Source organism: Nuphar pumila, chromosome 3 (assembly GCF_984573655.1).
Source record: "Nuphar pumila chromosome 3, dmNupPumi1.hap1.1, whole genome shotgun sequence".
Classification (NCBI taxonomy): domain Eukaryota; kingdom Viridiplantae; phylum Streptophyta; class Magnoliopsida; order Nymphaeales; family Nymphaeaceae; genus Nuphar; species Nuphar pumila.
Genome location: NC_143251.1, coordinates 13,801,270 through 13,827,076, shown reverse-complemented (window position 1 = coordinate 13,827,076; position 25,807 = coordinate 13,801,270). Strand labels below are relative to the sequence as shown.

General features: G+C 39.0%; 1 protein-coding gene across 1 annotated transcript; it reads right to left on the bottom strand.

Moving 5' to 3' along the window:
• Positions 1–492: 492 nt before the first annotated feature.
• On the bottom strand, positions 493–25,807 carry LOC149842046 (protein S-acyltransferase 24-like). The gene is made up of 13 exons (XM_089998859.1): positions 25,170–25,807; positions 24,903–25,043; positions 19,665–19,777; positions 18,313–18,392; positions 18,005–18,168; positions 14,654–14,792; positions 14,468–14,567; positions 13,192–13,252; positions 3,866–3,943; positions 3,675–3,773; positions 3,463–3,541; positions 3,206–3,354; positions 493–1,226 (listed from the first exon to the last, which is right to left on the bottom strand). Exons 1-13 carry the CDS (start codon positions 25,407–25,409, stop codon positions 795–797), a joined length of 1,875 nt encoding a protein of 624 aa, XP_089854985.1. The 5' UTR covers positions 25,410–25,807; the 3' UTR covers positions 493–794.

Sequence of the window (25,807 nt, the reverse complement as noted above, 5' to 3'; positions counted from 1 at the left end):
AAGCCTTGTGAATAGCAGTTGATATTCGCCCATCGCCTTATCTTCAATCCCAAAAGACAAAGCCAACCTTCATTATTCATGAAACGACACCCTACCTGTACTTTTGACTGAAAATGCAATAAGGATACCACCTCGTTTTGCAAAAGAACACAAACCACATTCACCAAATTACTAACAATGGGCTAAAAAATCCGCAGAAAACCAACTAGAAAGAACAAGGAATGAGCCCCAAGGGGGTCGGCTTAGTGGGGTGGGGCCTTGGCTGCTAGACGGATAGTCCAGGTTCGATTTTCATGAGTGGTAGCCCTAGCTTAGCATAGGCCCTGGAGGCAGGGGTCCTTACCTCAGAGTTTTACGCTGCCAGCACAACGACAGTAGGTATGGCAGGCTGAGCCAGCGCGACCAGGTCTTCATGCTGGGTGCAGTTTCTTCAAGTTATAAATTCAAAAAAAAGGAATGTGTGAATTTTTTGGGGAATGGAGAGAATGGTTAACTAAGACCACAAAAGCCATAAATCAAATCATTGGTATGAATTGCGTCCGGTATGCTGTGTACATAATTTGCCCATTTGGAAAGTCCAGTCTCAGTCATGGTAAAGCATGCCCCAAGGGATCTAGCAATAAGTCATCCAAAGAAGATGACTGCCCTGCACCTACAACCATACTTATCTGTTTTACCTCACAGGTATAAATTACAGCCGCAAAGGGTGCAGCGAAACAATACCATAACGGCAGAACCGCTCCATGCACACTTGGAGCTATCATGAGCCAAAATCAGACAAACCACATAACGACTCATGACACTACAACAGCACGGGAACTATGCTGAGCGACGCTGGTCCGTCCTAGACCAAGGCCCAAACCAAGAGGGACTGACTCCGTCTTCTCGCGGTTTTCTTTGCAATGTGATGCATGCACGTGCCCATGAAGCCTTGGCTTCCTGGATTCCACATCCACACAGATATGTCCATTGCCATTTCCATTATGGTGACAGTTCTCGGAACTCTTGGTTACAGGATTTCGAGCCATCTGAACCATGGAAATTCCCTCTGAGTGGTTTGCTCGTTCATGATGTTCTACATCTTCATTATATCCGTTTATTAGGAAATCCGAACAGTTCTTCCAGATACCGTGGTCATATGGGTTTCTGAATCTGCCTCCTGGTCCTTTCAGATAGCTATAGCGCATTCCATTTGCCATTTCATTGGTAGTGATGTTGCGGGAGATCTACAGCAAAAGTAGAAAACATTATAGATGGTCATCTCTCTCTCTCTCACATGCAGACACCTTTCTCCATTGTACAAATAATGGCAAAGAACATTATAATTATTGCAAAGTGCAGAATTTTGAACAAGAATTCAGAGCCATATTGATTAATAACCATTAAACAATATAACTACAAGCCAAAAATTGAAATATATGTAATCAATGTCACTAAAAAAGTTGATTATAAAATAAAGGATCAAAATGAGAAAAAATATGCAGACCAAGTTAGGGAAAATGTTGACTGTGTTGATCACAGATTTGACCATCTACTAATTGCAATGTGTCTAGTGTTGGCATCACTAGTGTAACGTGTCAACAACAGAATTTACTTCCAGGAATAGCTCACCATGTCCGAAAATAGATGAAAAAGATGGCAATAATGAAAATATTTATGTCAATTTTTTAAGGTGTCTCCATCATGCTCAGCTTAAAATCAAGTCGTAAATCACAAGGTATTAAAGGAAAGGACAAAACAGAGTGATTTTATTTCATTGGCTTTCAACAAACTCTTTTCATTCTACCAACTATCCTGCTTATTTTGGCCCTTATTTCCCTTGCCATTTCTTGACAATGCTGTGTACAGGTTTTCCTTGTATGGAGAAACAAATAATCTAATTGATTTGCAATTTAAATCTTATGGTAGATCTTAACAGTTTGGATAGTAGGACCGACATATCGTATCATGAAAGAAAATGACAAAAGCACGCAAGACAGTGGTCTATAGGCATCCCTTCAGTTAAAAGTAAACAAATTGTGGTTCCAAGTTCTTGAGACAAATGCATGCATAACATCATACAAAGGGTCAACCTACCATGCAGCACCAAGTACAAGAATTGACTCAAAATGGAAATTGGCTTGTTGACATCAATTTGAAATGGAGGATAATGGAGAAAGTGATCCGTGATGGTATGTCCTAGAAAAGGTAGTTCTAACGTCAAGCACTTCATAATGTCCCCTAAGAGAGAGAACTTAAAAGAGAAGAAAGAAATCTTTAGGTTATAGATATTGAAGAGAGAGAAAAATAGAAGAGATGCTAGAGACACAAAACAGCATCTTTAGAAAGGTTCAAACTTCAAAGTGCCTCTCAAAACATGTTTTAATCAGACAAGGTTTAGTTCCCTGTGAAATGAGAGACCTGGGAGACCCTTTGGCAATGGCAGTGGTGAGAAAGGTGGTTCGCTACCTGGCCTAGACTGAATTATAGCTTGCTACATTAAGTAGTTTCTGGAATCATGAAGCATAGACCCACCAATTACAAAAAATGTAAGGGGGTTCCATAGCAACAGTGAAATATAAGGAAATGAGCAAGCCCGTTCTTTCTGCTTGTCAAAGGATACAGAGGTTCCACAAATAAACAAATAAAAAAAATAGTGGTGTGTGAGTCTCTGTATGTGTGTGTTTATGTGTATATAATCAAAGCCGCGGGACCTAAAGTAGTGCTACAAAAACTTATTTGAGCAAATAAAAATGCCCTTTTTACAAAGGAAGAAAGATAACACATTGCAAGTTCATCAACTTTAGAAATAGAAATGCCCGTAAATTGAAAATAATCATTCTCGGGTTGATTCGGAGGAGTACTTCAATAAGGTGAATTTGCCTTTCCTAACTTTTCATAATAAAAAAATTGGCCTCTTTAGAGAAGATGGATTTGAAGAACAATCATTTCCAGTCCCCAATGCTGAATTTAAAATGAAAAGTTAGTACTATTGCTTCCCGAAAAGAAGATTGTCACTAGGTAAACCCACTCTTCTTGATACAGCCCACCATCAAGAGAAAAGTTTCTAATTTAGAAAGGAGAATCAGACAAGGTGACATGTAGCTTGTTCCAGAACACTATTTCCTTTCTATGTGACTTCATTATTAGCAGATGATTTATTCATGTAAGTGCTAATGAAGGTGAAAATGCAAATTTCAGGTAAGGCAGGCGATGAACATGATACCTGAGAAATCTGGACGATGGTTAAAGCTACAACACCGAAAAAGAGAAACACATCCATTATCAGAAATGATATTGCCCCAACATGATGACTTCCAGCATGGCTCATCCATGCTCCAAATGAAGATGGAGCCACTGGATCAGTAAATATTCCTGTTTAGCATGCAAATTTTAGCTTCTAACAAGTACAGCAAAATCAATGACAAAAAAATATCTGAAACCAGTAGAGAAGACTGAGAATGAAGGTGCAGATGTACATACGTATTGAAGTAACAACACCAGTTACCAGCATTGCAAGGGTTTCCAGAATAAGAAACATCAAGAAATCCCATTTGTTTCTCTGTGGTACATTATCAAGAACATGGGTATTCAGCAACAAGGGAGATGAGAAACCAAATATGTCATGCTTACACCAGTAAGAAAAGAATACCAAAAGAAAACAAAATTCATGTAACTTCTGCAGGTAAACTCACCTTGCCGATGCAATTTGATACCCAAGGGCAATGATGGTCAAATTGTTCAACACAGCGATTGCATGTAGAGCAATGCTTTGAACGCAGAGGCCTAACTATCTACTTACAAACAAGAAAGGTTCACATAAGAATCTCAGCTACAGTCTATAAATGTAACAGAAACCCATCACATGCCTAAAAGAGAAGGCTACCTTGCAAGTGGAGCAAAGCTGTGACCAATTTCCCGCAAGCAAAGCAGGATTGTTGAGCTCTGTTTTCAATAAGGGCTCCTGTTAAACATATTACAACCCAAAGAGTGAAGATGCTAGCATCTCTGTAAGCTTAAAGCATTTAAAAATAAGAATAAAGATTAAAACTGAATACTTGGAAAAAATAATTGAATGCAACGGTATGCCACCCTTTTATCCTCTAAAGAACCAGATCCATCCAAGCTGATAAACCATACAAAAGATAATTCAGAAAAATAGGAACATGCTTCAGAAAACAACTGTGCTGACAAATATGAGAAACTGACATAGGCATTTTTGAGTAATATAGCAGTAGCAGGTTATGTTTGAATGTCTACCAGTGAGCCACATATCAAACCTCACATACTGAGCACCAAATTAGGATCAACTCAGATTAGCCACAACCTTATCCAAATTTGTGTCCTAGCCCTCACAAAAATTCATCGGATAACTATCTTGAAAATCAAAAGGCCCGTCTTCCAACTTACAACTTACTATGCATGCATATATCTAAATAGAGAACGGCAGAGTACCGTTTTCCAGGTAGCTCATGTGAGGTAAGCTTAGGGGGGTGTTTGTGTGAAGCGGACGAGGCTCCGTAGCAATGCTTGCTGCAGAACCATAGTCCGCGGAAACAAACCATCTCAGTTGAAAGTTGAAACCCATGAATCTCAAGTCGGTATATGGCCCAACAACAAATGAGTATGAACAGGCATTCTGGGAGGAACTGAGCTCTATAGGTCATAGCTCTCCGATGGTGGTGCTTAGGGGGAGACTTTAATGCCATACTACGACTCGAAGAATCAAACAAAGCCCAATCATAAAATCATAGCATGCGATGGTTTGCGGATTTTATTGACAGTATGGAGCTGGTCGAAGTGCACCTTGCAGGGAAAAGTTTCACTTGGTCCAACAAACGTATTGGACCAGTTCCCAAGGTTGTTCGTATTGTGCCATATTGTACTATACATATCGTTACTTTTGTGGTTTACGATACAATACATACTCATATCGGGTGTATCATACGATACACCCCTGTATTGTGTTGTATCCTAAGACACATAGATTCGGCAAAGCAGGTGCCACACCCACATCGACGCGATACGACGCGAGTGCGGCACCCGGTGCGGTCAACACGACCCTAGGTGCATTGACTGCACCCAGGGTTATTTTTGTCCAATTTTCAAACGTAAAAAAAAAAAATTGTTTTTGCTTGTCCTAATCCTCTTTCGCAACTCTCCTCTCTCGCTTGCCTCCTCTCCTCCCGATGTCTCTCAGGGGAGCCCGACACCACCTCCTCCTCTCCCTCATCACAGACATTTGGCGATCGCCGGCGTCAACCCCACTCGCAACCCCAACGACGGGCTAGGTCACCGAGAAGGGGAGGGATGCGGGGGTCGTCGGGCGAGCTGTCGAAGAGGGAGGACGATAGGGGAGGGGAGCGAGCACAGAGAAAGGGAGAGATGGTAGCGGGGACAGGAGGTTGGGAGGTGCTCCGGCTAGGGTCGCCGACGGTAGTAGGTGGTCGGACGCGGGGTGAGGTCGTCGGTGGGGGGACTCCGACGGCTGCCGATTGGAGGTAGGACGGGAGAGGAGATAGGCCGAAGAGGGACGAGGGTGGCGGCGGCAAAGCGAAAGGGGAAAAGCAGTCAAAGGGGGTTAGGGTTTTCTCGCATGAGAAAACCCTAACCCTGACGGTCTTTAAATAGGTCCGCAGGGTGGGGCGTGCCCGGTTCGGATCTGAGTCCGAACCCGACCAAAAAGCAATTTTTTTTAGAAAACCTTGGGTTTTACACCACCGAACTAGTTCTTCTTGGCCTTTAGTACAATGGGGTCTTGTTTTACCTATACCTTTTATTTAATAAGTAATCCTTTTAGCTACTAAATTTTCTACTATTGAACTTTTTTTTTACTGGAAACAACCACAAGCATGGCCACTAGTATCGTTCTCTGAAATTTCTCAAGGGCTACTAAATATTTGATTGATATATTGCATGCATGATGAATTATTATGACAACGTTAACGGTTAAAACTTCAAATATATATATATATATAATATGTATATATATATAATTTTTTACATTTTTGCCCTACCGTACCCCCCGCACCCCAAGGTTTTTTAGAGTGCCGCACCCTCGCACCCGCACCCATGTGACATAGGGTGTATCGTACGGTACATCTTCGGTGAACTTTAAAAAAGCCAAAAAATAATTTTTTTCATTTTAGGTTTTAAATACCTTTTGAGGGCCAACTTCTCCATTTGTCTAGAGGCCATTACAAGCACATTTACACTGTTTTTTCACCCAAAAAAGTGAGTTAAGATAAAAAGAATGCATGTCCACCATTTTTTCACTCTAAGAAAATGAGTTAAGGTAAAAAAATATTTATTATGAGTAAAATTAAAAAGCTACTCTCCAAAAAAAAATTTGCCTCGCGAAAATTAAAGATTTATATCAAAGTAGAAATCAAGCTCCACACTCCAACAAAGATGGCATCAGATGATCCGATATAGCAATGGGGCACTCAAGTAATGAGTGAAAACCAATTGAAAATCAAGTGCAACTTTGTTATAATATTTTTTTTATGTAGTATGAAAGTATGAGTCATGTGGCATGTTCTTAATTGCAAGATATTTAATATTTTGCATTATTCTTGTGAGATATTTGTATTAAGTGTCGTATGCTGGTTTGAGAGTTTGGACCTGGATCCAGTTTGGGTCTGACCCAGACCCAAACTGGGAAATCCTACTGACGTGTTTACTGGGGCACGCATGTAATTTGTAACTTATTCAATTGTAACCTAATACCTAATGTTTAAATACATTAAGCCAGGCCACGATAAGAGATTGAAGAGAATATCGTCAGCCTGTGTGCAGCAAAAATCGACTCAGCGTCTATCTTCTTTCTCCATTTTTCTTCTCACCTTTCCCTCTTTTGCAGATCAGCCCAGGGGGAAACTGAAGTTCTAACATGGTATCAGAGCAGGGTTGGACCTAGGGCTCGGTGTTGATTCCAAAAAGGTATGACCTTAGAGATCATCTAATTTCAGCCAGGAAACATTCCTTCTTTCTAATCTGGGTTATCGTTTTCTCTCTCAAACCCTATCTTTCTCTCTTCTTCTTCCAGTTTTTTTTTTAAAGCACTATCGTGTTTTTCATTTGAAACCCCATCTTTCTTCCTTCATCTGAAAACACGATTTCTTCTTTCTTTCTTCTCTAAAATTTGTTTTCTCATTCCTTTATCGTGTTTTTCATTTGAAAGCACTGTCGTGTTCCTTTATTGTTGATTAATCTGCAAATACGATTAATCTGGGTTATTATTGTTAATACTTTCCTTCCTTTTTTGTCTGTTGGATCTGCTTTCCCATTCCTTTATCTGAATATTCATCGTTGATTAATCTGAAAACTCAGTTAATCAACGTGATCTGGCCCTTGTTCACGTGATCCGATATCTTGTATATGCATAACATTGATTAGTTGTGCTTTGGCTTGATTCATAAATATTGAGTTGATAATTTGAGTATTCTCGTGATCTAAAAAAAAAAGGATCCGAGTTCTGTTATAGTGAGTTCTCTTCTGGACTGATTTTGAACAGTTACATTATCTTGAGTTTTAAGTAATCATTTGATTACCTTTCTTAGAGTGCTTTCCATTTTATATTCTCGTGTCTCGTTACCATGGATTCTTTTCCATCTCAGTCTGGTTTGTCATGAAACTTCCTCAGTCAACTTGTTTCTGAAAAATTAAATAACTCCAATTTCCTGACTTGGAAGAGGCAAATAGTTCCTTTTATCAGGAGCCAAGATCTCTTTGGTCATCTAGATGGATCAATTCCAGTCCCACCAGAGTTCATTGCAAAGGAGGAAACAAACGCTCATGAGGCTGCACCTACTCACCGTGTTCGCAACCCGGATTATGTCTCTTGGATGAGAAAAGATCAGGCATTGATTGCCTACATCACCTCTACTTTGTCTCAGGAAGTACTAGTTGCTATCCCCGACGACTGCACAGCGATGGAATTGTGGAACAAGTTGACACAGACATACTCTCAGATATCTGAGGCAAGAGTTTTATTCCTCAAGCGAGAATTCCAGCTTCTCAAAAAAGGTGGTCTATCTATCATGGATTACTTGAATAAGATGAAAATCATTACAGATCAATTAGCCATTATTGGATGTGAAGTGCCGGACAAGGATAAAGTGCAACAGACATTGAATGGTTTAGGCCCAGATTATCATGTATTGGTGACATCATTATTGTGCTTGCCCGTGCTTCCCACATTTGAAGACCTCCGAGCAAAACTTCTACAATACGAAATGTCATTGAAAGGCATCGCTGAAGATTCTAGTGCTCAATCTGACTCTCAAGATGTCTTAGCCACTGGGTTCTCCTTTGGTCGTGGACGTGGAGGAAATGGCTTTAGAGGAGGAAGAGGTCGTGGCAGATTTGCAGGTCCAGGTTTGCTTCCCACACCCAATATGTCGTTCAACTCTAATGCGAAGAACCAAACTCAAAGAGTTGTCCCGACATGTTACCTGTGCAATAGAAAGGGACATATTAAGGCAAATTGCTGGTTTAATCCTCAAAATAAAGGCAAATTGCAAAACACTGAGAGCAAGAAAGAAGATAATGTTACCAAGTCTGATGGGGAGGTGAAACAACTGTTGCTGGCAGCACTGTCTGGGTTACACTTGAAACAGAATGATCAAGGATCATGGTATGTTGATTCAGGAGCAGCGACCCATGTTACAGGCGATGTTGGTAAGCTCTCGAACTCGGTTTCTTACTTTGGTAAAAATAGTATTGTTACTGGAGATGGATCTCACCATCACATTTCTCACATTGGTAATGCAATCATTCCTTTGTCAAAATCATCTCTCAATTTGTCAAATGTTGTTCATGCTCCTAACATAAAAAAGAACATCATCTCTGTGTCTAAACTTGTTGATGATACACATTCTTATGTTGAATTCACTCCCTCTTCTGTGTATGTCAAGGATCTTCAAACGAGGAAGACATTCGCTGAAGGGGAGCGAAAAGGGAATATGTACATCTTCAAGGAAGATCCACTTGCGCATACCAGTCCCGTCTTGAAGCCCTTATTGAAGTCTAAGTCTTTTCAGTCTGAGTTATCTAAGTCAGGTCCTTAGTCTGTTTTTAGTCTTTCCAAATGTAATAAGCCAAGTCTTTGGCATGATCGTCTTAGTCATTGCAGTTATTCTTTTCTTGAGAAACTTGTATCAAGCAAATTAATTCCTAAATCAAGCTTAGCCCTTGAGACCAGTAATAAAAAATGTCCCAGTTGTCAGATGCGTAAGAGTCATGTACTTCCTTTTGATTCTATAAATAAAAGAGCTTCAAGATCCTTTGAAATTGTTTATTCAGATGTTTGGGGTCCTGCGCCCGTATGCTCTTCTTCTGGCAGCAGATATTATCTCATCTTTATTGACAGTTACTCTCGTTATACTTGGATATTCTTTATGAAGCATAAGTCTGAAACCTTTTCCATATTTCGCAACTTTCATGCCTTTGTTCGAAACCATTTCTCTACCAATATTTTGCATTTTCATTGTGATGGAGGTGGTGAGTATACATCGAAGGATTTTACTGATTTTCTCCAAAGTAATGGAATAAAGCGTAGAGTGTCTTGTCCACATACGCCACAACAAAATGGGGTCGCTGAGAAAAAGCACAGGCATATTGTTGAAACTGCCATGAGCATGATGCACGACAGTAATCTTCCCATTAGTTTGTGGACAGAAGCATTCCATTCAGCTGTTTATATTATAAATCGTCTGCCTATGACAGTTTTGCAGAATAGTTCACCATTCTGTTCTCTTTTCAGCATTCAACCCGATTATAATGCTCTGCAGGTGTTTGGATGCATTTGTTATGTTCATATTGATGATTCTCTCAGGAACAAATTCCAACCAAAGGCTTCCAAGTGTAGATTTGTGGGATATGCTGATGATTATAAAGGCTATCGGTGCTATGACCCCATGACTAAGCGTATTAGGATTTCCAGAAATGTTGTGTTTGACGAGAATAATCTTGAAGATGTATCATTTAATACTAGTCAAGGGATTCCCAGAGAAGAAGTTTATCATCCGTGGATGAATGCAGAATTATTTGCAGATACTTATGGTGATTGCTCACCTCAGTGTACTCAAGAAACAAACTCGGCGGACCAAAATAATATTGACTCAGGCCAAGCATGTTTACCTCAATCTGGGGATCAAGTCGGTGGAGCTTCATACACTGAAGAAGGGGCAGACCCACAATCGCATCCTATTAAAAAATTTAAAGGGTATGTGTATGTGCGAAGAGAAAAGGGTACTCCCCCTACTCCTCACATTGGATCAGATACTTATATGTCTGTTGGAAACCTGAGGAGTTCGAATAGAATCAGACATCCTATTGACAGATGGGTCAGTTACAATAATTTTTCTATGGATCTTCAACTTTTTCTGTCTCAGGTTGATAAGCATGATGAACCTATAGGGTTTCATCATGCTGTGAAATCAAACAAATGGATTGAGGCCATGAATGAAGAAGTGGAAGCGCTTCATGAATGTCAGACATGGGAAATTGTTGCCAGACCTCCTAACAGAAATGTTGTTGATTCCAAGTGGGTTTATAAAATCAAATACAGACCCGATGGCACTATAGAACGATACAAAGCAAGACTTGTTGCAAAGGGGTTTACACAGAAATATGGTCAGGACTATGATGAGACTTTCAGCCCAGTGATCAAAATGGGGACAATAAGAATTATATTGTCTTTAGCCGTCAAACATGGATGGACATTGAGTCAGTTAGATGTCAAAAATGCATTTCTTCATGGAGACTTGAAAGAAGAGGTTTATATGGAACAACCTCCAGGATATGCTGAGGGAGACCCGAGCACATATGTATGCAGATTAAAAAGAGCCATATATGGTTTGAAGCAGGCCTCACGCTCGTGGTTTGAGAGTTTCTCCTTAGAAATACAGAGGCATGGGTTCTGTAAATCTCTCTTAGACCACTCCTTATTCATCTTCAAGGATAAAGGCATAACCACCTTGTTGTTGATATACGTTGATGATATTATAGTTACAGGGAACTCCATGAATCACATTGAAGAAATAAAAGGACTATTAAGTCAAAGGTTTAAGATGAAAGATTTGAGAGATTTGCGTTATTTCCTTGGAGTCGAGGTAGACAGGAAGGATGGTTACCTGACCTTGACACAACATAAATACACACTAGATTTATTAAAGAAATTCGGTATGCAAGACTGCAAGCCTTTGTCTACACCGAGTGTCTTACATCAAAAGCTCAGTTCACAGGATGGAGATTTGTACCCGGATCCTACAAGATATCGAAGTGTAGTTGGCATGCTTCAATATCTTACATTTACTCGCCCTGACATTGTTTATTCTGTCAATCAAGTGTCGCAGTTCATGCATGAGCCACGAACAGGGCATATGGATGCAGTCAAGAGGGTGTTGAGATACTTAAAAGGTACTATTGGAGATGGGTTGGTGTATCAGAAAAGTTTGAAAAAAGGAAGCATGCATGATGTCATGATCTACAGTGATGCAGACTGGGCAGGAGATCCTGATGAAAGGAGGTCGGTTTCCGGATATTGCATCTTTCTCGGGGAGAACCTAGTATCCTGGAGCAGTAGAAAACAAAAAGCAGTGGCTAGATCAAGTACTGAGGCTGAATATCGATCAATGGTTGCTGCAACTGCTGAAGCTACTTGGACAAGACATTTGTTGAATGAATTGGAAGAACAGATTTCCAAGTGTATTTTATTGTGTGACAATCAAAGTGCCATTAACATATCCTTTAATCCTATTTTCCACAGTAAGACAAAGCACATTGAGATAGATTAGCATTTCATTCGACAGAAGGTTGAAGACAAAGAGATTGAACCTCATTTCATTTCTACAGAAGACCAAGTGGCGGATTTGTTTACAAAGGGTTTGACGAAAAAAAAAATTTGGTTCCTGAAGAACAAGTTGTCCATGGTTCAAGACCATGCACAACTTGAGGGAGAGTATTAAGTGTCGTATGCTGGTTTGAGAGTTTGGGCCTGGATCCAGTTTGGGTCTGACCCAGACCCAAACTGGGAAATCCTATTGACGTGTTTACTGGGGCACGCATGTAATTTGTAACTTATTCAATTGTAACCTAATACCTAATGTTTAAATACATTAAGCCAGGCCACGATAAGAGATTTAAGAGAATATCGTCAGCCTGTGTGCAGCAAAAATCGACTCAGCGTCTATCTTCTTTCTCCATTTTTCTTCTCACCTTTCCCTCTTTTGCAGATCAGCCCAGGGGGAAACTGAAGTTCTAACAATTTGATGTTTGATGATGTCTTATGCAACTCACAGAGACATAAATGCTTCATATGTGATTTTATGATTGTATTTTATGCAATTCATTATTATTTGATGTGCTATGATTTTTTTTAGATTTTTTACTAATTTTTTATGGGTTTTCTTGATTTTTTGGATTTTTTAAAAAAAAAAAATTTATTAAAAATTTACGATACATTTACAATACAATACGATACGGTGTTACTATTGGCCCAACCGATACGGGTAACGATACGCTACTTACAACCTTGCCGGATCCTCATCTCTAAGGCCATGATAGAAGAACACCATGACATCCATGCTGAAATGAAACCAATTACCATTTCTGATCACACCGCCATCACTCTACAATGGGGGGACCATTGAAATCCAACAGGAAAGTCTTTCAACCTCGAGCTTTGGTGGTTTCATGATAACAACCTCGTGGAAGAAATTAAAAATTGGTGGTCCACAGCTCAAGAAGCCAACCCCGCGCCCCCACCCCACCAAACGGGAAAGCTTTCAGCAGGAAGGGGGTCTAACCATTGAAACAAGGGCCTCTCTCCTTGCGGAACCCCTCTGTTTGTGTGGCCACAGTGGAGCCTGCAGAAATGCATGGGGCCTCATGCTTTTCCTCGGAAACTCTGTTTTCTGTGACACACAAACGTGTCTTAAGTATTCAAGACTGTAGATCCCATAAACATCCATTAATTGCTAAATTTGCAATGACTAATCTGATACAAATTCACTTAAACATATCTCAAAGATTAAAAAATGTAAGATAATCAAGCGTTATTTCCATAAATAAGATAGACTCCAAAATAAATAAACAAATAGCTGAAAACACTGATAAAACAGAGAAAGACTAAGTCCAAGTCGAGTTTCATTCATAAATATTAAAAAAATATAAGCACCTGAACTGTACCTAAGTTGCAATACTCACATCAACATCTTTAGGGTCTCCTGGATCATGTGCATTCATCTTGCTGTAACCAGGATCCTTTCTACATGAAGAAACAAATACATTACTATCACCATATTCACAGGAAAAAGCTATTATATATCTATACAGAAACATGTAAACATAGGTGTGCATATTGTTTGCTTTAAAATTATGTATACAGACATGCATATTTCCAGATAGTTATAGACCCCTATCATGAAGGCACTTTAGGTTGGGAAGCAAGAAAAAAAGGGACACTTCAGATTAAGGCACCATGAAATATCTGTCAGAGTGCAGATTAGACTTTCATGGATGGGAATAACTTTCTTGGAGGCTGAAGATCAGGGCTAGTCATTCAACACCCCTTCAACTAATGAAAGAACAGCAGAAAGCACTCCGGAGCGAAAAACTGCAAAGGCCAGTGCAAACTCAGGTTCTAGTGGTGCAGTTGTGAATCAAAAATACTTACTGATCTGTAACACAGCAAAGGATCTTCATGAGCTGCAAGAGTTTAAATAAAGTTGCAGTTTTGCTCAGGATACCCCTTAGGCAAGTACTCTAAAGTATGACAGATAATCACGGCATTTTATTGAACAGATCAACTGGAGTGTGATGAAACATCAAGTGCAGTATTGAGCTTGGGAACCACTAGCATTGTATTTAGGGGCTTAGGAACATCCCATCAAACATGATTAGGGAGTCAAAGTTAAACATGAACTTTAACTAAGCAACTTCACTAGGAATTCCAGGCAATTAAAATGTGTGCCAATTTATAGTTGGACTGGTGACTTGGCACCTCCCAATTCCTTGGTCAAACAGCCTCAAATACCTCAAGCACAGATGGTATCTCCCAAGTCTCTGCAACTGCTCACTCAAGACATGGCCCAACTAAGGCCAAGTAATCTGAGGCCTAAATACAAAAGCATCAAAGCACAATTCAACTATATTGAAGTCTAAATGAAAAGCCTGCTCCATAAAGAAAACATATGCTTCTTCAAACATGTGTTGTAAAAGCTGATCAAAGAAAAATTGATTTACATTGCCAAATATCACATAGGAATACACCAGACAGCTAGAGATGAGCATATAATAATACCACATCACCTTAGGTAATACGAATATCAAAGATCTGAACTAGCAATCAGGGATGAGTAAAGGAGAGCAATCAACAAACAAGTAGGTTCATAACGAATTGATAAAATAAATTAAAAAATTCCACACAGTCAAGCTTCATTCTATGATTTCAGTAGATCATAGAGTATATTTTAAAGCATACCTGCTACACCTATAAAACATTATGAGTCCAGCAGTTGCAAGGAAAACACCTAGCCATGCAAAAAGCCCCAGCACAGCAGTCAACTTTAAAAGATTGGATGCTGGAAGAGGTTAGACAAAAAGGATGTAAGCACACTGCCAGAAAAGATGACAATTCACCTGACTTTACAAATGCATGAGAAAATACCTATGATGACAGAGTGGATGTATGTAGCAAGAAGAACTATTATCATACACCAAAGCACAGGTGCTAGACCTAATTTTTTAACTTTTCCAAGGCGACTGTTTCCATCACAACGGTTGTCAAACACCCTTTTAGCATTTGACTGCAAAAATAAAATCACTAGTCATAAAAATCTGAAGGTATCAGGGAGCAATCATCAGAAGTATACTGATTCCATACAAACTAACTATTTAGTACATGATGCAGACAAACATGGAGCATCAGGGAAACTACTGGCACAACGCATGAAAAGAAATAAGTCATAAATGAATTTATAGAAACCAATGCCACAGTAAAAGGAGTTTTCTCAAGAATTTACTATTTGATACATGGAAGCCCAAATTATGGTTAAACTCAGCAAAAAGAGTTTGGGCTCTCTTATTAAAGCAGCAAACTAAGCAATTACCAGGGATGTGAGCTGGGAAAACCCAATCCAAACAGAAGAACTGAACCAATTAGATCCGACCTCACCTGATTTTAATGGCTCATGTATCCTGTATAGTTCAAAACTTAGACTCATTCTCAGACTTGGTATGAAAAACTTAAGAACCGAACCCATTTTATCCCAACCCAACTATTTCTTTGTAACATGCACCTGAACTGGCCTGAAGCAGGACCAATCTATAATTGAGCCTTTACCTAAACTGAAAACACAATTCATACTCAAACAGATAAAAAACCAAATAATTTTATAGTTATACCCAAATATATTTAAATCCTACATAATATATGTACATAGTACTAAACCTACGAAGTTATCTAAAACACTCTTTAACCAATATTTATGAAATTTCAGAGTCAAGATCAATCCACTTAACCAGTTTGAGCCCAGCCCATTGACAACCTCCCTAGTTAGCATCCAAACTAAACGAAACCCGAACTGTTTATAAGCCTGCATCAATTTATAAAAGAAGCTACTCTTACCCAAAACATTAGAGGCCTGATCCTATTTGCATCCAAACAGATCCAATTTAACCTGTTAAAAGATTGAACCCATATATACCCAAACAGGATGACTCATTTGTGTCGACAATAAATAGTGTAGCCAAAACCAAACACAAATTTGATTCATATCAGCTCATTTGGGTCATAACTTCCAAAACCAATTCAAAATTGGGTCTGATGAAACCTGACCCAAACTGACCCACTTACACCTCTAGCGATAAATGAGCCAGGATTTTGACCTGCTCCACAGCAGAAACTAAAGTGACTTGATGACATTCATGTATTCCTTAGCCTAAGACAATTTTTCACGAAGGTCATACCTGTAAGAGACTTTATGATCCATGCTTCCTTTTAAGCCCATAGTATGTTCACTTGAATTGAATATGACCTATCACTCACATGTTACTCTCTGCCTTTCCATTTGGGGAAAAAAACCTATAGTGTTTCCAGGGAAAAAATAAACAAAAAATGTGTTCGACAATGTGAATGATGAAAAAGAATGGTAAAAGTTGCTGGAATCTTCTTTGTTCTTCCAACCTTTCGGCCAATTTTTTTCCAGATTGATAACAGTGATGGCATAATCAAGAGGCAAAAAAATTGCCATATTTTTTCTCATTGTAGTTTTCAAGCCAGGTAGTTGTCTTCCTTTTTGGGTGAAACATACTAAAAGCATAGTCGCAAATCTCGACGAGAATTTCAATTTCTCACAAAAAAAATGTGAAATTTAAACTTACCGTATCTTTGACATTTTAAACGCAACTTTTTCAAAATATTGTGATTTTTAAATTTTTTAAGAAAACGCAATAAAAACAACCGAGAAAAAACTTAAAGCCCATAATTCTTTTCAGGGCCTTTAGTGTGAAGTGAAGGAAGGTACTAGGGTTTTTTTATAGGCATGGAGGTAGGGATATCCTCCATGCCTGCTCGATGGAGCCACCGTCGAAGTATGACATGGCACGTATGTGGGTACTCCGCAATACAGGAGCTTGCACTATGGGCATTGGCTTTATGCCCGGCAAAACCCCCAATAACATCCGTCTTGTCTTCTTTCCTTGTTGTGTTTTTATATATCGCCAGCCTGCTAGTGTCAGGCCTTGAGGTTTTACAGCTTTTCAGTCTGAAGGGCATAGGAGCAGCATTAGCATGGCATGCGTTTTTTACATGGGTTTATTCATAAAGGATGAAAACCATGTGCTTTCGAAATCTTGAACACACCACATTAATATCAAGAACGGTTGCTTCTTTTCTTCGTTTTCCACAGTCTTTTACTCAAGCACAAGAATAAAAAAAACCTCCTCATTCCAGAAAATGCAACCCACAAAGGACTGCTCCTCTGCCACTCATCCCTTTGCAGGATTGTAACTCACCCATCATTGCCAGCTCTCTCTCTCTCTCTCTCAGTTTTTTTTCACTTCTTTCAGGGATTTTGATCTCTTAAGGTTTGTGATTCTTATGAACTTTGTGGTTTTTTATTTTATTTTTGTTTGTTGGGAGTCTGTTTGCAGTTGTCCTTGTTGTGCATTTGGGAAAACATGAGTAACAGGTTACCTTCATGCGAGGAGTTTATGCTTTCGGAAGTTTCTGGATTTGGGTTTATGTTGGTTTCCAAAATTTTGCAATTTCTGTGGGATTTATGGAGTAATTGGATCATATTGGATGTTTTTGCATTTAATTTCAAGAGATTTAATTAGTTTTCCAAAGAAATAGATTGTTGATATCACCAATTTGTTGGAGTTCAACAATCAAATGTCATGAGATTCCCCTTTTGTTGGAGCCATAATTGGTTGCTTCTCATCCTTTCGGTTTGTTTGTGAGTCTAGTGTTCTTTGTGGATGGAAAGAGGTAGCTGGATTATTAACTTTGAAAGTTCATTTGTTATTTAATATTTATTAGTTGTTATTAAAAAATTGTTAATTCTTAATTATGTATATTGTTTTAAATTAATTTTTAGTGTTTAGAAGTGGAAAATTATATATTTTTATTTTTTATTTTGATATTTTTTAAAAAATATTTTTCTAATTTGATGAGATCTTTCCAAGATTTTCCCGAGAAAAAACATCTTTTCTCAAAATCTCTCAACATTTTTTTCTTGTCGTGAAATTCCCAAGAGCGATATTTGTGACTATGACCAAAAGTGCCATCCATGTAAACCAGCGGCAGTGGGTCTTATTTGGGCCACAAGGATGTAAACAAAACATGTTTTAAGCAACTACATGGACGTAATCCTAGTACATGCCCAAACTAATAACAGGATAAACACATCGAGAGAGGGATTCTAGAGAGAGATAGAGGGATGGAATTGAATAATCAACATATAGGCATAGAATTAAAATTCACAAACCCTTTGTTCCTTGGTTATAAAATACCTACAAGGAAAAATGCAACTTGCAGATGACCCTTTTCCGATGCAAGTTGTGCAGGAGTGAAGCCGGTATTATCTGTCACTGTCAAGTCTTCCCTCCCACCTGCTTGCACTAAAACAGTGCATGCCTCCAAATTTCCCCTAATAGCAGTCCAATGAAGTGGGGTACATCCTAATGGCATACACAAAGACACAAGAATAAAGGACTATTAGCGCATTAAAAAGCTCTAAGCTCTAGATGCTTATCGGGCATAAATAATGTTTACCAACAAAAAGGACACAATATTATAAACTAACAGGAAGCAGACTAAACTACCTTCATTATCCTGTCTCCCCCGAAAAGCATCTAGAAATAAAAGTAGACGAATGCAATCAGCGAACCCTTTATAAGCAGCCCTACAAGAAATACATGAAGAATGAATACCATTTGCTTTAGCCAACATCCAAAACAGTACATTATGAAACATTAATAATATTAAATCAGAGTTGTTCAATCATTATAAAGACGGAGAAAAATGTAAACAGAGAATATGTAATTTGGCACACTCAATGAAGCAACTATGTAACTACTTTTATAGTCAGCAGTTAGATAATGTAAAAAAAAAAATAATAATGTAGCTTGTGACAGGTTTATTTCCTTGATCAGGTTGAATGAGATAACTAGATGGTTAAGTCACACTATCATAACTGAAGGATCTCAGGTTCAAATCCCATGGGGGTTATTCCACAGCTTGCCTGTCTGAAAAAAGGGGGTTTATTTAATCGTCTTTTTGTTAAACATCTTCAGCAAGGAAAGTAGATCCGGACAAGCTGTAGACTGCAAACCTATACTTCACACAGGCCTTTTACTTCGTGTGTGCGTCCACGCGAAAAAGCTCAATTCTCATAAGACCTTCCTGTCCCATTTCAACATGACACATCTCTAACATGGACAATAGCCATACCAGAACACTTAATGGATGCAATCAACACCATATCCGTTAACTCACCTTACATTCTCTATGATCTTAATTTTTTATCATGCATACATATATACATGTATACATATTGTTTATATGTTTTATTTTAATGTCTGCCTTTGATTATATAATTTAATTTTCAACCATGATTTATTATTTACTGTTTTATTCATTATAATGGCTTAAAAATGTTGCTCGATGATTTGTGGCTTTAAAAAATTATGAATTTTGAACAACAAAATATCACGTATGACACACCATCATGTTTAGTTTTAGACATTATTCAGTCATTGTATCACTGCTATTTTACTGTTTAGCACAAACTTCACAGTATTATGAGAAATATAAATGCTCATCTCCTTTTTCTTTAAAGTTAAATGTGTAGCTGTCACATTTGCTTCTTTGAAGACTTTCAGCAAGTCAATTCTTATGGAAGATACATGTATCTAGCCTCACACTTAAGGCAACAATGACTCTGCATATTTCCTTGAGTAGTACTTTTTGTGAGTGCAGAAAGCACACCAATCTTGATTATAATAAAATTTAGAAGCAATCAAAAGATGGCATTGTTTATTGACAAGCATGAAAATGACAACAAATACGATCTATAGATACACCACAAGAGAACAACATATACAAAATGCTTTTGGTCAATTTATTAATACAGGTGAACACCTAAGAAAATCCACCAAAAAAAAGCCAACAGTACCAATGCAGTGGACTCCTTCCATCATTATCAGGGGTATCACTATCAGCATTCCACTTGGTAACAATATGATATAGGAAAGCTGTCTGTCCATACTGTGCTGCAACATGTGCTGTCTGTGAAAAAGTTACAGAACATCAGTAAAATATGCAGTAGCGATTATGTAAAATTGAGTCCCTTGCTAGAGAGACTACATTCTAAACATTGTAAGAGACAAACTAGCTGAACACGACCATTCAGTTACATAGAAACTCAAAGAAGAAGAGATAAATAACTATCACCTACAAACATTCATCATCATTAACTTAAGTTGGCCAGTTTTATTAATATGGACTATGAACTTGAAATTTTATTTTTCCCTATTGAGGTGATATAGAGAATTGTTTTCCCATGAAAATATTAGCACAATAGTATGCAAGTAAAGCATAGTATCAAGATACTCAAAGATTATGTAAAGCCCACAGAAATCATAAATAGAAGAAGATAATAGTTCTCACAAACCATAGGAGACTTTTTTTTCCTGACGGGATTCAGAGCCAAGACCTAGCGGTTAAGTCAACCAAACCATCTGTGACATTCATTTGAAGCCAATACACAGAACCAGTGTTGTCAGTATCTGCCTGAATCGCCCGATACTATACGTATCAGCAGAAAATTGGGACACAAATTACCTGAACTGGCTAATTTAAAAAAAAAACTGAAAATAGTCAAAATAATTTTTTAATATTTTTAATATTATTTTAATACCTTTTTGACAAGTGTCTTTCACTGGTTAAAAGTTGGGGGATTCAGCTTCGAATCGGTATCGCCCGATTCACCTGAATCGTTTGGAAAACAATTAATGGCCCGAGACGATTCTTACAACATTGGGCAGAACAATGCCCTTCAGGCATACACCTATAATGCAAAAACATGACGTGCACACATTGTCTGTATATGCAAGTGTGTGTGTTAACTGGAAAATAAGTATGATACTAAGTGAACTATGGACTTCAAAATGCACGCTGCCTTAAACAGCAGTTTCATACCTATTATACAGTTCATGCCCTAAAAATGTTTCACTTTTTTAATTGAAATCAGCAGAAGCAACAAAGGGAAACTAGTACTTTAAAATAAGACACAAATGTCAGGTTCTTCAAAAATTTTCAAATCCTGCCACTAAGTTGAGCACCTTACAGCTATAATCATAAGAAAGTATCTCTGATTCTAGGGTAATAAATCTTTACCATGCAACGGCATGCCTTGGTTATGTCTCAGAAATAACAAACTGTGGGAAGAATCATTCCCCATATCTTTGCCAGACTGTAACATGATACCGCATCAAGGTGTACACTTGGTTCACACAGATTCAAGCCACTGGATCATGTTTGGATGTTCAATTTACTAATTTTGTGTGCTAAGGTTGACCCCGACATGAACTGAGCCGTTTCTTTCATGAAATATATGCCATTGATTTTTGGTAAAGATAGAACATGTTGTAGTAGTAAATACTCTGTCAAACACATCTATAAGGTTGGTAAAGATAGAACATGTTGTAGCAGTTGGCCCAGATGGTATACCTATCGAGGCTTGGAAGTGCTTGGGAGAGAAAGGTTTAGAATGGTTGACAAATCTTTTTAACAAGATTTGGCTGACAAATAGGATGCCTAATGAGTGGAGGAAGAGTACTTTGGTGCCTCTATATAAGAATAAGGGTGATATACAAGATTGCACAAACTATCGTGGTATAAAACTCATGAGTCATACTATGAAACTTTGGGAGAGGGTGATTGAGTCTATGTTGAGGAAGATTGTCATGATATCGGAGAATCAATTTGGTTTTATGCCTGGAAGATCAACTATGGAAGCTATACATCTTCTTAGACAACTTATTGAGAGAAATAGAGAGAAGAACAAAGATTTGCATATGGTTTTTATTGATTTGGAGAAGGCATACGATAGAGTACCTAGGGACGTTCTCTGGTGGACAATGATGAAGAAAGGTGTTTCTCTCAAGTACATTAGTATAATTAAAGATATGTATGAAGGAGTAGTAACCAATGTCCGCACTTGTGGAGGGGTGACAACCAATTTTCCTATAACGGTTGGGTTACATCAAGGATCTGCTTTAAGCCCTTTCCTATTTGCTATAGTGATGGATGAGCTTACGAGATCAATTCAAGAATATGTGTCATGGTGTATGTTGTTTGCTGATGATATTGTTTTGATTGATGAGTCTAGAGCTGGGGTTAATGCTAAGTTAGAATTATGGAGACATACATTGGAAACAAGAGGTTTTAAGTTGAGTAAGAGCAAGACAGAATATATGGAATGTCGGTTTAGTAAGCAACAAAGTAGTGATGGGAGTGTAGTGAAGCTTGGTGAGCAAGAAATACTGGTGCATGATTGTTTCAAATATTTGGGATCTATCATTCAAAAGTATGGAGAAATTGATGGAGATGTAAATCATAGGCTAAAGGTTAGGTGGATGAAATGGAAAAGTACAACTGGAGTGTTGTGCGATTGTAGAATGCCATTGCGGTTGAAGGGAAAGTTTTATAGGACGACTATTAGGCCTGCTCTACTATATGATACAGAATGTTGGGCTGCCAAGAGACATCATATTCAAAAAATGAGTGTAGCTGAGATGCGTATGCTGAGATGGATGTATGGAAATACAATAAAAGATAAGATTCGGAACGAGGAGATACGAAAGAAGGTAGGCGTTGCACCCATTGAAAATAAGATGAGAGAGAATCGTTTACGGTGGTTTGAACATATTCGACGAAGGCCTAATGATGCTCCAGTTAGAAGGATGGAGAAATGGGAAAATATATTAGTTAAAAGAGGTCGGGGTAGGTCTAGGAAGACATGGATGGAGGTGATAGGAAAGGATATGAATGCTTTGAACCTCACCGAGGACATGACATTGGATAGAAATGATTGGAGGAGAAGGATTCATGTGGGAGACCCAGAATGATTTTCTTTTTTGGTTCATATCGCCGACCCCAATTGTTTTGGGATGAAGGCGTAGTTGTTGTTGTTGTTGTTGTTGTTGTTGTTGTTGTTGTTGTTGTTGTTGTTGTTGTTGTTGATAAAAATATATTACCATTTAAGGTTTATTCTTCAGTCTAATTAAAATAAGTCAATTATGGTGTTGCTAACTTGCTATCTAAGAACCATAATTCCTTAATTATGTAAATGTGTTATTTTTTAGTGAAAAATTAATTGTCATGTTGAAAATCTGAGGTCCTTGAAAGTTTGCTTCCCATGATAAGGGAACCGAGTTTCAGAAAGGCTTAGCTTACAACTTCCAAAGTGGCTTCCCAAAAACAAGATTCCAAAGATAGGTAAAACTAAGTGTTTGATAACTATGTCCCGAACACACCCAAAAGATTGGATAGGATTTGGTGCAAACAAAAGATTTTACCACCATGTAGTGCCACTGTTCAAGCTAATGCTTGCCTATAGATGATGCATGTTTAATCACTCGCATGCATACATGCAAAAAGATTTTACCACCATATAGTGCCACTGTTCAAGCTAATGCTAGCCTATAGGCTATAGATGATGCATGCCGAATCGCTCACGAGAATACATGCACATGAGCACATGCCTGCACAAACACACACACGTTGGGCTTGTTATAGACAATGCATGTTGAATCTCTTCCATGATTCCATCAAGATATAAGAACAATATATTTTGGGTTCCTGAGAATTGTTAAAAAAAAAAGTCGCTTTGCAATTTTATCACTGAGTCTAGCCACCATGAAAATAATATCAGAAGTGGAGTAAAGAGATATCAAGCTCAAACAATGATATCAATGGGTGATCTCCCACAAAAAACTATAACAAATAATAATAAGAAAGAAACAGACTGTTGAGCATGAATCATTGTTAGAAAAACATACATTCAAATAAATAAACAATTTTGAGAACGGTGGCCTTGATGATGCTAAAAAGGCAAATAAGAATAACAAGTAGCCCACAAACCATGACAAACAGAGGCTCATTAATGATCTTCGATACTTGTACAAGTCAAGCGGACCATAAGACCTAAATAAGGCCATAATTTTAGCATGCAATGATGCAGTACACAAGAGAGGGCAAAAGCATAGAATCTTCACCTGTTCTATGAAACTAGTGCTTTTAAACATGATCATGTATCATAACAAAGACAATCAAGACAAGGAGCCAAACACATCCCCTGGCATCATGGTCACGCTTGTGGTACTGTAACTCTCTGAATCCAAGGGTCTAAGCTGATGCAAAAGGAGAGAAAAATGGCTGGATAAAACAGAGGAAAAAACACAGAACATGAACCCAATAAGTGGTCCTAAGACAAAGGTCGCAGATGGAACACAGTCAAAGCGATGAATACAAATAAAGGTTGACATTGTGCCAAACAGCTGAACCAAAATATATCTTATTGAATTCGAGTTTGTTGAAAACACATCCCTGATCTCTGACTAATACTTAACACGAGCCTGTCTGACTAAACAAGATTGGTTTTTCCATTCAAAACAATGCCAATAATCACCTCCGTACAGCACGAAACAATATCAAGCCGCATTAAATGGAACCATGGCACATGTTCAAGCACCAAAGAAGCATCGAACAAGTGCATGAAAATTGGCAATTAACTATCTATCTTTATAGATACTAGACAGTAAAAAGAAAAACGCATGACATTGTGTAGGAATTGATAATTCCTATAGAGCTTCAGCGGAAAATCCTTACGTAACGATGATGGAAAACGATAAGGAGTGACCACATTATCGACGAACGGCAAACTTCTGAACCAGACAACAGAATGCAAGAAACGGATACCATGGCTATCGAATAGTCGATTTAGGTAAACACAACAACGAAAATAAACGATACGGACTTGATCATTAGATTATATCAACTCAGACATGAAAAAACTTGAAATCTTAATCTAGGATGGATCGAGCTCATTAGTCACGTAGGCGGGGACCGTGAAGGCGAAGCATGACAGCAAAAAAACATGTTCATCCCATAAGCCGAATAAGGTCCAATCAAGTAATCTGAAAAAACCCAAATTCAGCGAACTCCGACGGCACTATTTCGCCCCTGCAGTTCCGCTGAACATACCAATACCGTATCATGCCAGATATGTGCAAAAACTACGCGAGAAAGTATCAAGCAACCAAGAACCAACAATATTCTACTTCATATCAGACACTCAAATGCCAAACACGGAAGGGCGAAAGAGAGCGCAAACAAGGAAATAGCCGACCTGATAACCGTTGAGGTCCGCGGCGTTGACGCGGGCGCCCTCCTGAAGCAAGATCTCGGCGACCTGGATTGCCCCGCGCACCGCGCTCCAGTGGAGCGCGGTTTGCCCCGTGTGGTCCGCCGCGTTCACGCCTCCGCCGTGCTGTTCAAATCCAGATCGCAATTCGCGAAATCAATAACCACAAGAAAGAAAAAAAAAACAGGAGAAGGAGAATTCGAAGATCGAAACCCTAGAGAGATTAAAGGAGAATAGCGAGAGGGGACGAACCTCAATGATGTAGCGGGCGGCGACGCTGCGGTTGTTGAGGGCGGCCCATTGCAAGGCGTAGTAGCCCAACCCGTCGGGCTCCGAGACGGAGCAACCGTCCACCTCGACCAGTTTCTGCAGCTTCTCCAGATCGCCGTAGGCCGCGGCGGTGTAGACGTCGTTCTTCAGGGGCTCCTCCCCGGCGGCGCTTGCCGCCGGCGGATCTCTGCCCTCCGTCACCACCTCGATCTCCGACGCCATCTCCCAGCCAAAGGGATTGGGAGGCGCGAGACGGTTGTCCTTCCCTTTGCGCCCCTCTCTCTCACGACCCCCACACCACCACGACCTAGCGACGATCCATTTCCTCAACTGTAAAAGCCTCTTGGAGTTGGAGGGAGAATTCCTCGAAGTCGATCGGGGTTTTACTCGGCCTCGCCTCCAGCCTCCAGGCGAGCGTCGCTTGGAGGAAGGAAGGAAAACGACTTGTTTGTTGAATCTCCTGTGATATTACCCGTGAAGTTGGGAGCATCCGTTTGGAGGAATCACTCGGTGACCCTACGTACGTTGATAGATTTCCCAATTCAATCTCAAGTTCAGTCGGTATTCTGCAGACAATTGTACCGAACGACGAAAATTTTTCCTCAGTTCCGCATGAGGCA

Excerpts from the sequence above, each read along its gene's own strand:
- LOC149842046 (XM_089998859.1), bottom strand. The coding sequence starts at position 25,409 with ATGGCGTCGGAGATCGAGGTGGTGACGGAGGGCAGAGATCCGCCGGCG. Across the intron at positions 25,044-25,169 it reads CCGCCCGCTACATCATTGAG|CACGGCGGAGGCGTGAACGC; the intron begins GTTCGTCCCCTC and ends GGATTTGAACAG. Across the intron at positions 14,793-18,004 it reads TGCAAGTTGCATTTTTCCTT|TCAAATGCTAAAAGGGTGTT; the intron begins GTAGGTATTTTA and ends TTATTTTTGCAG.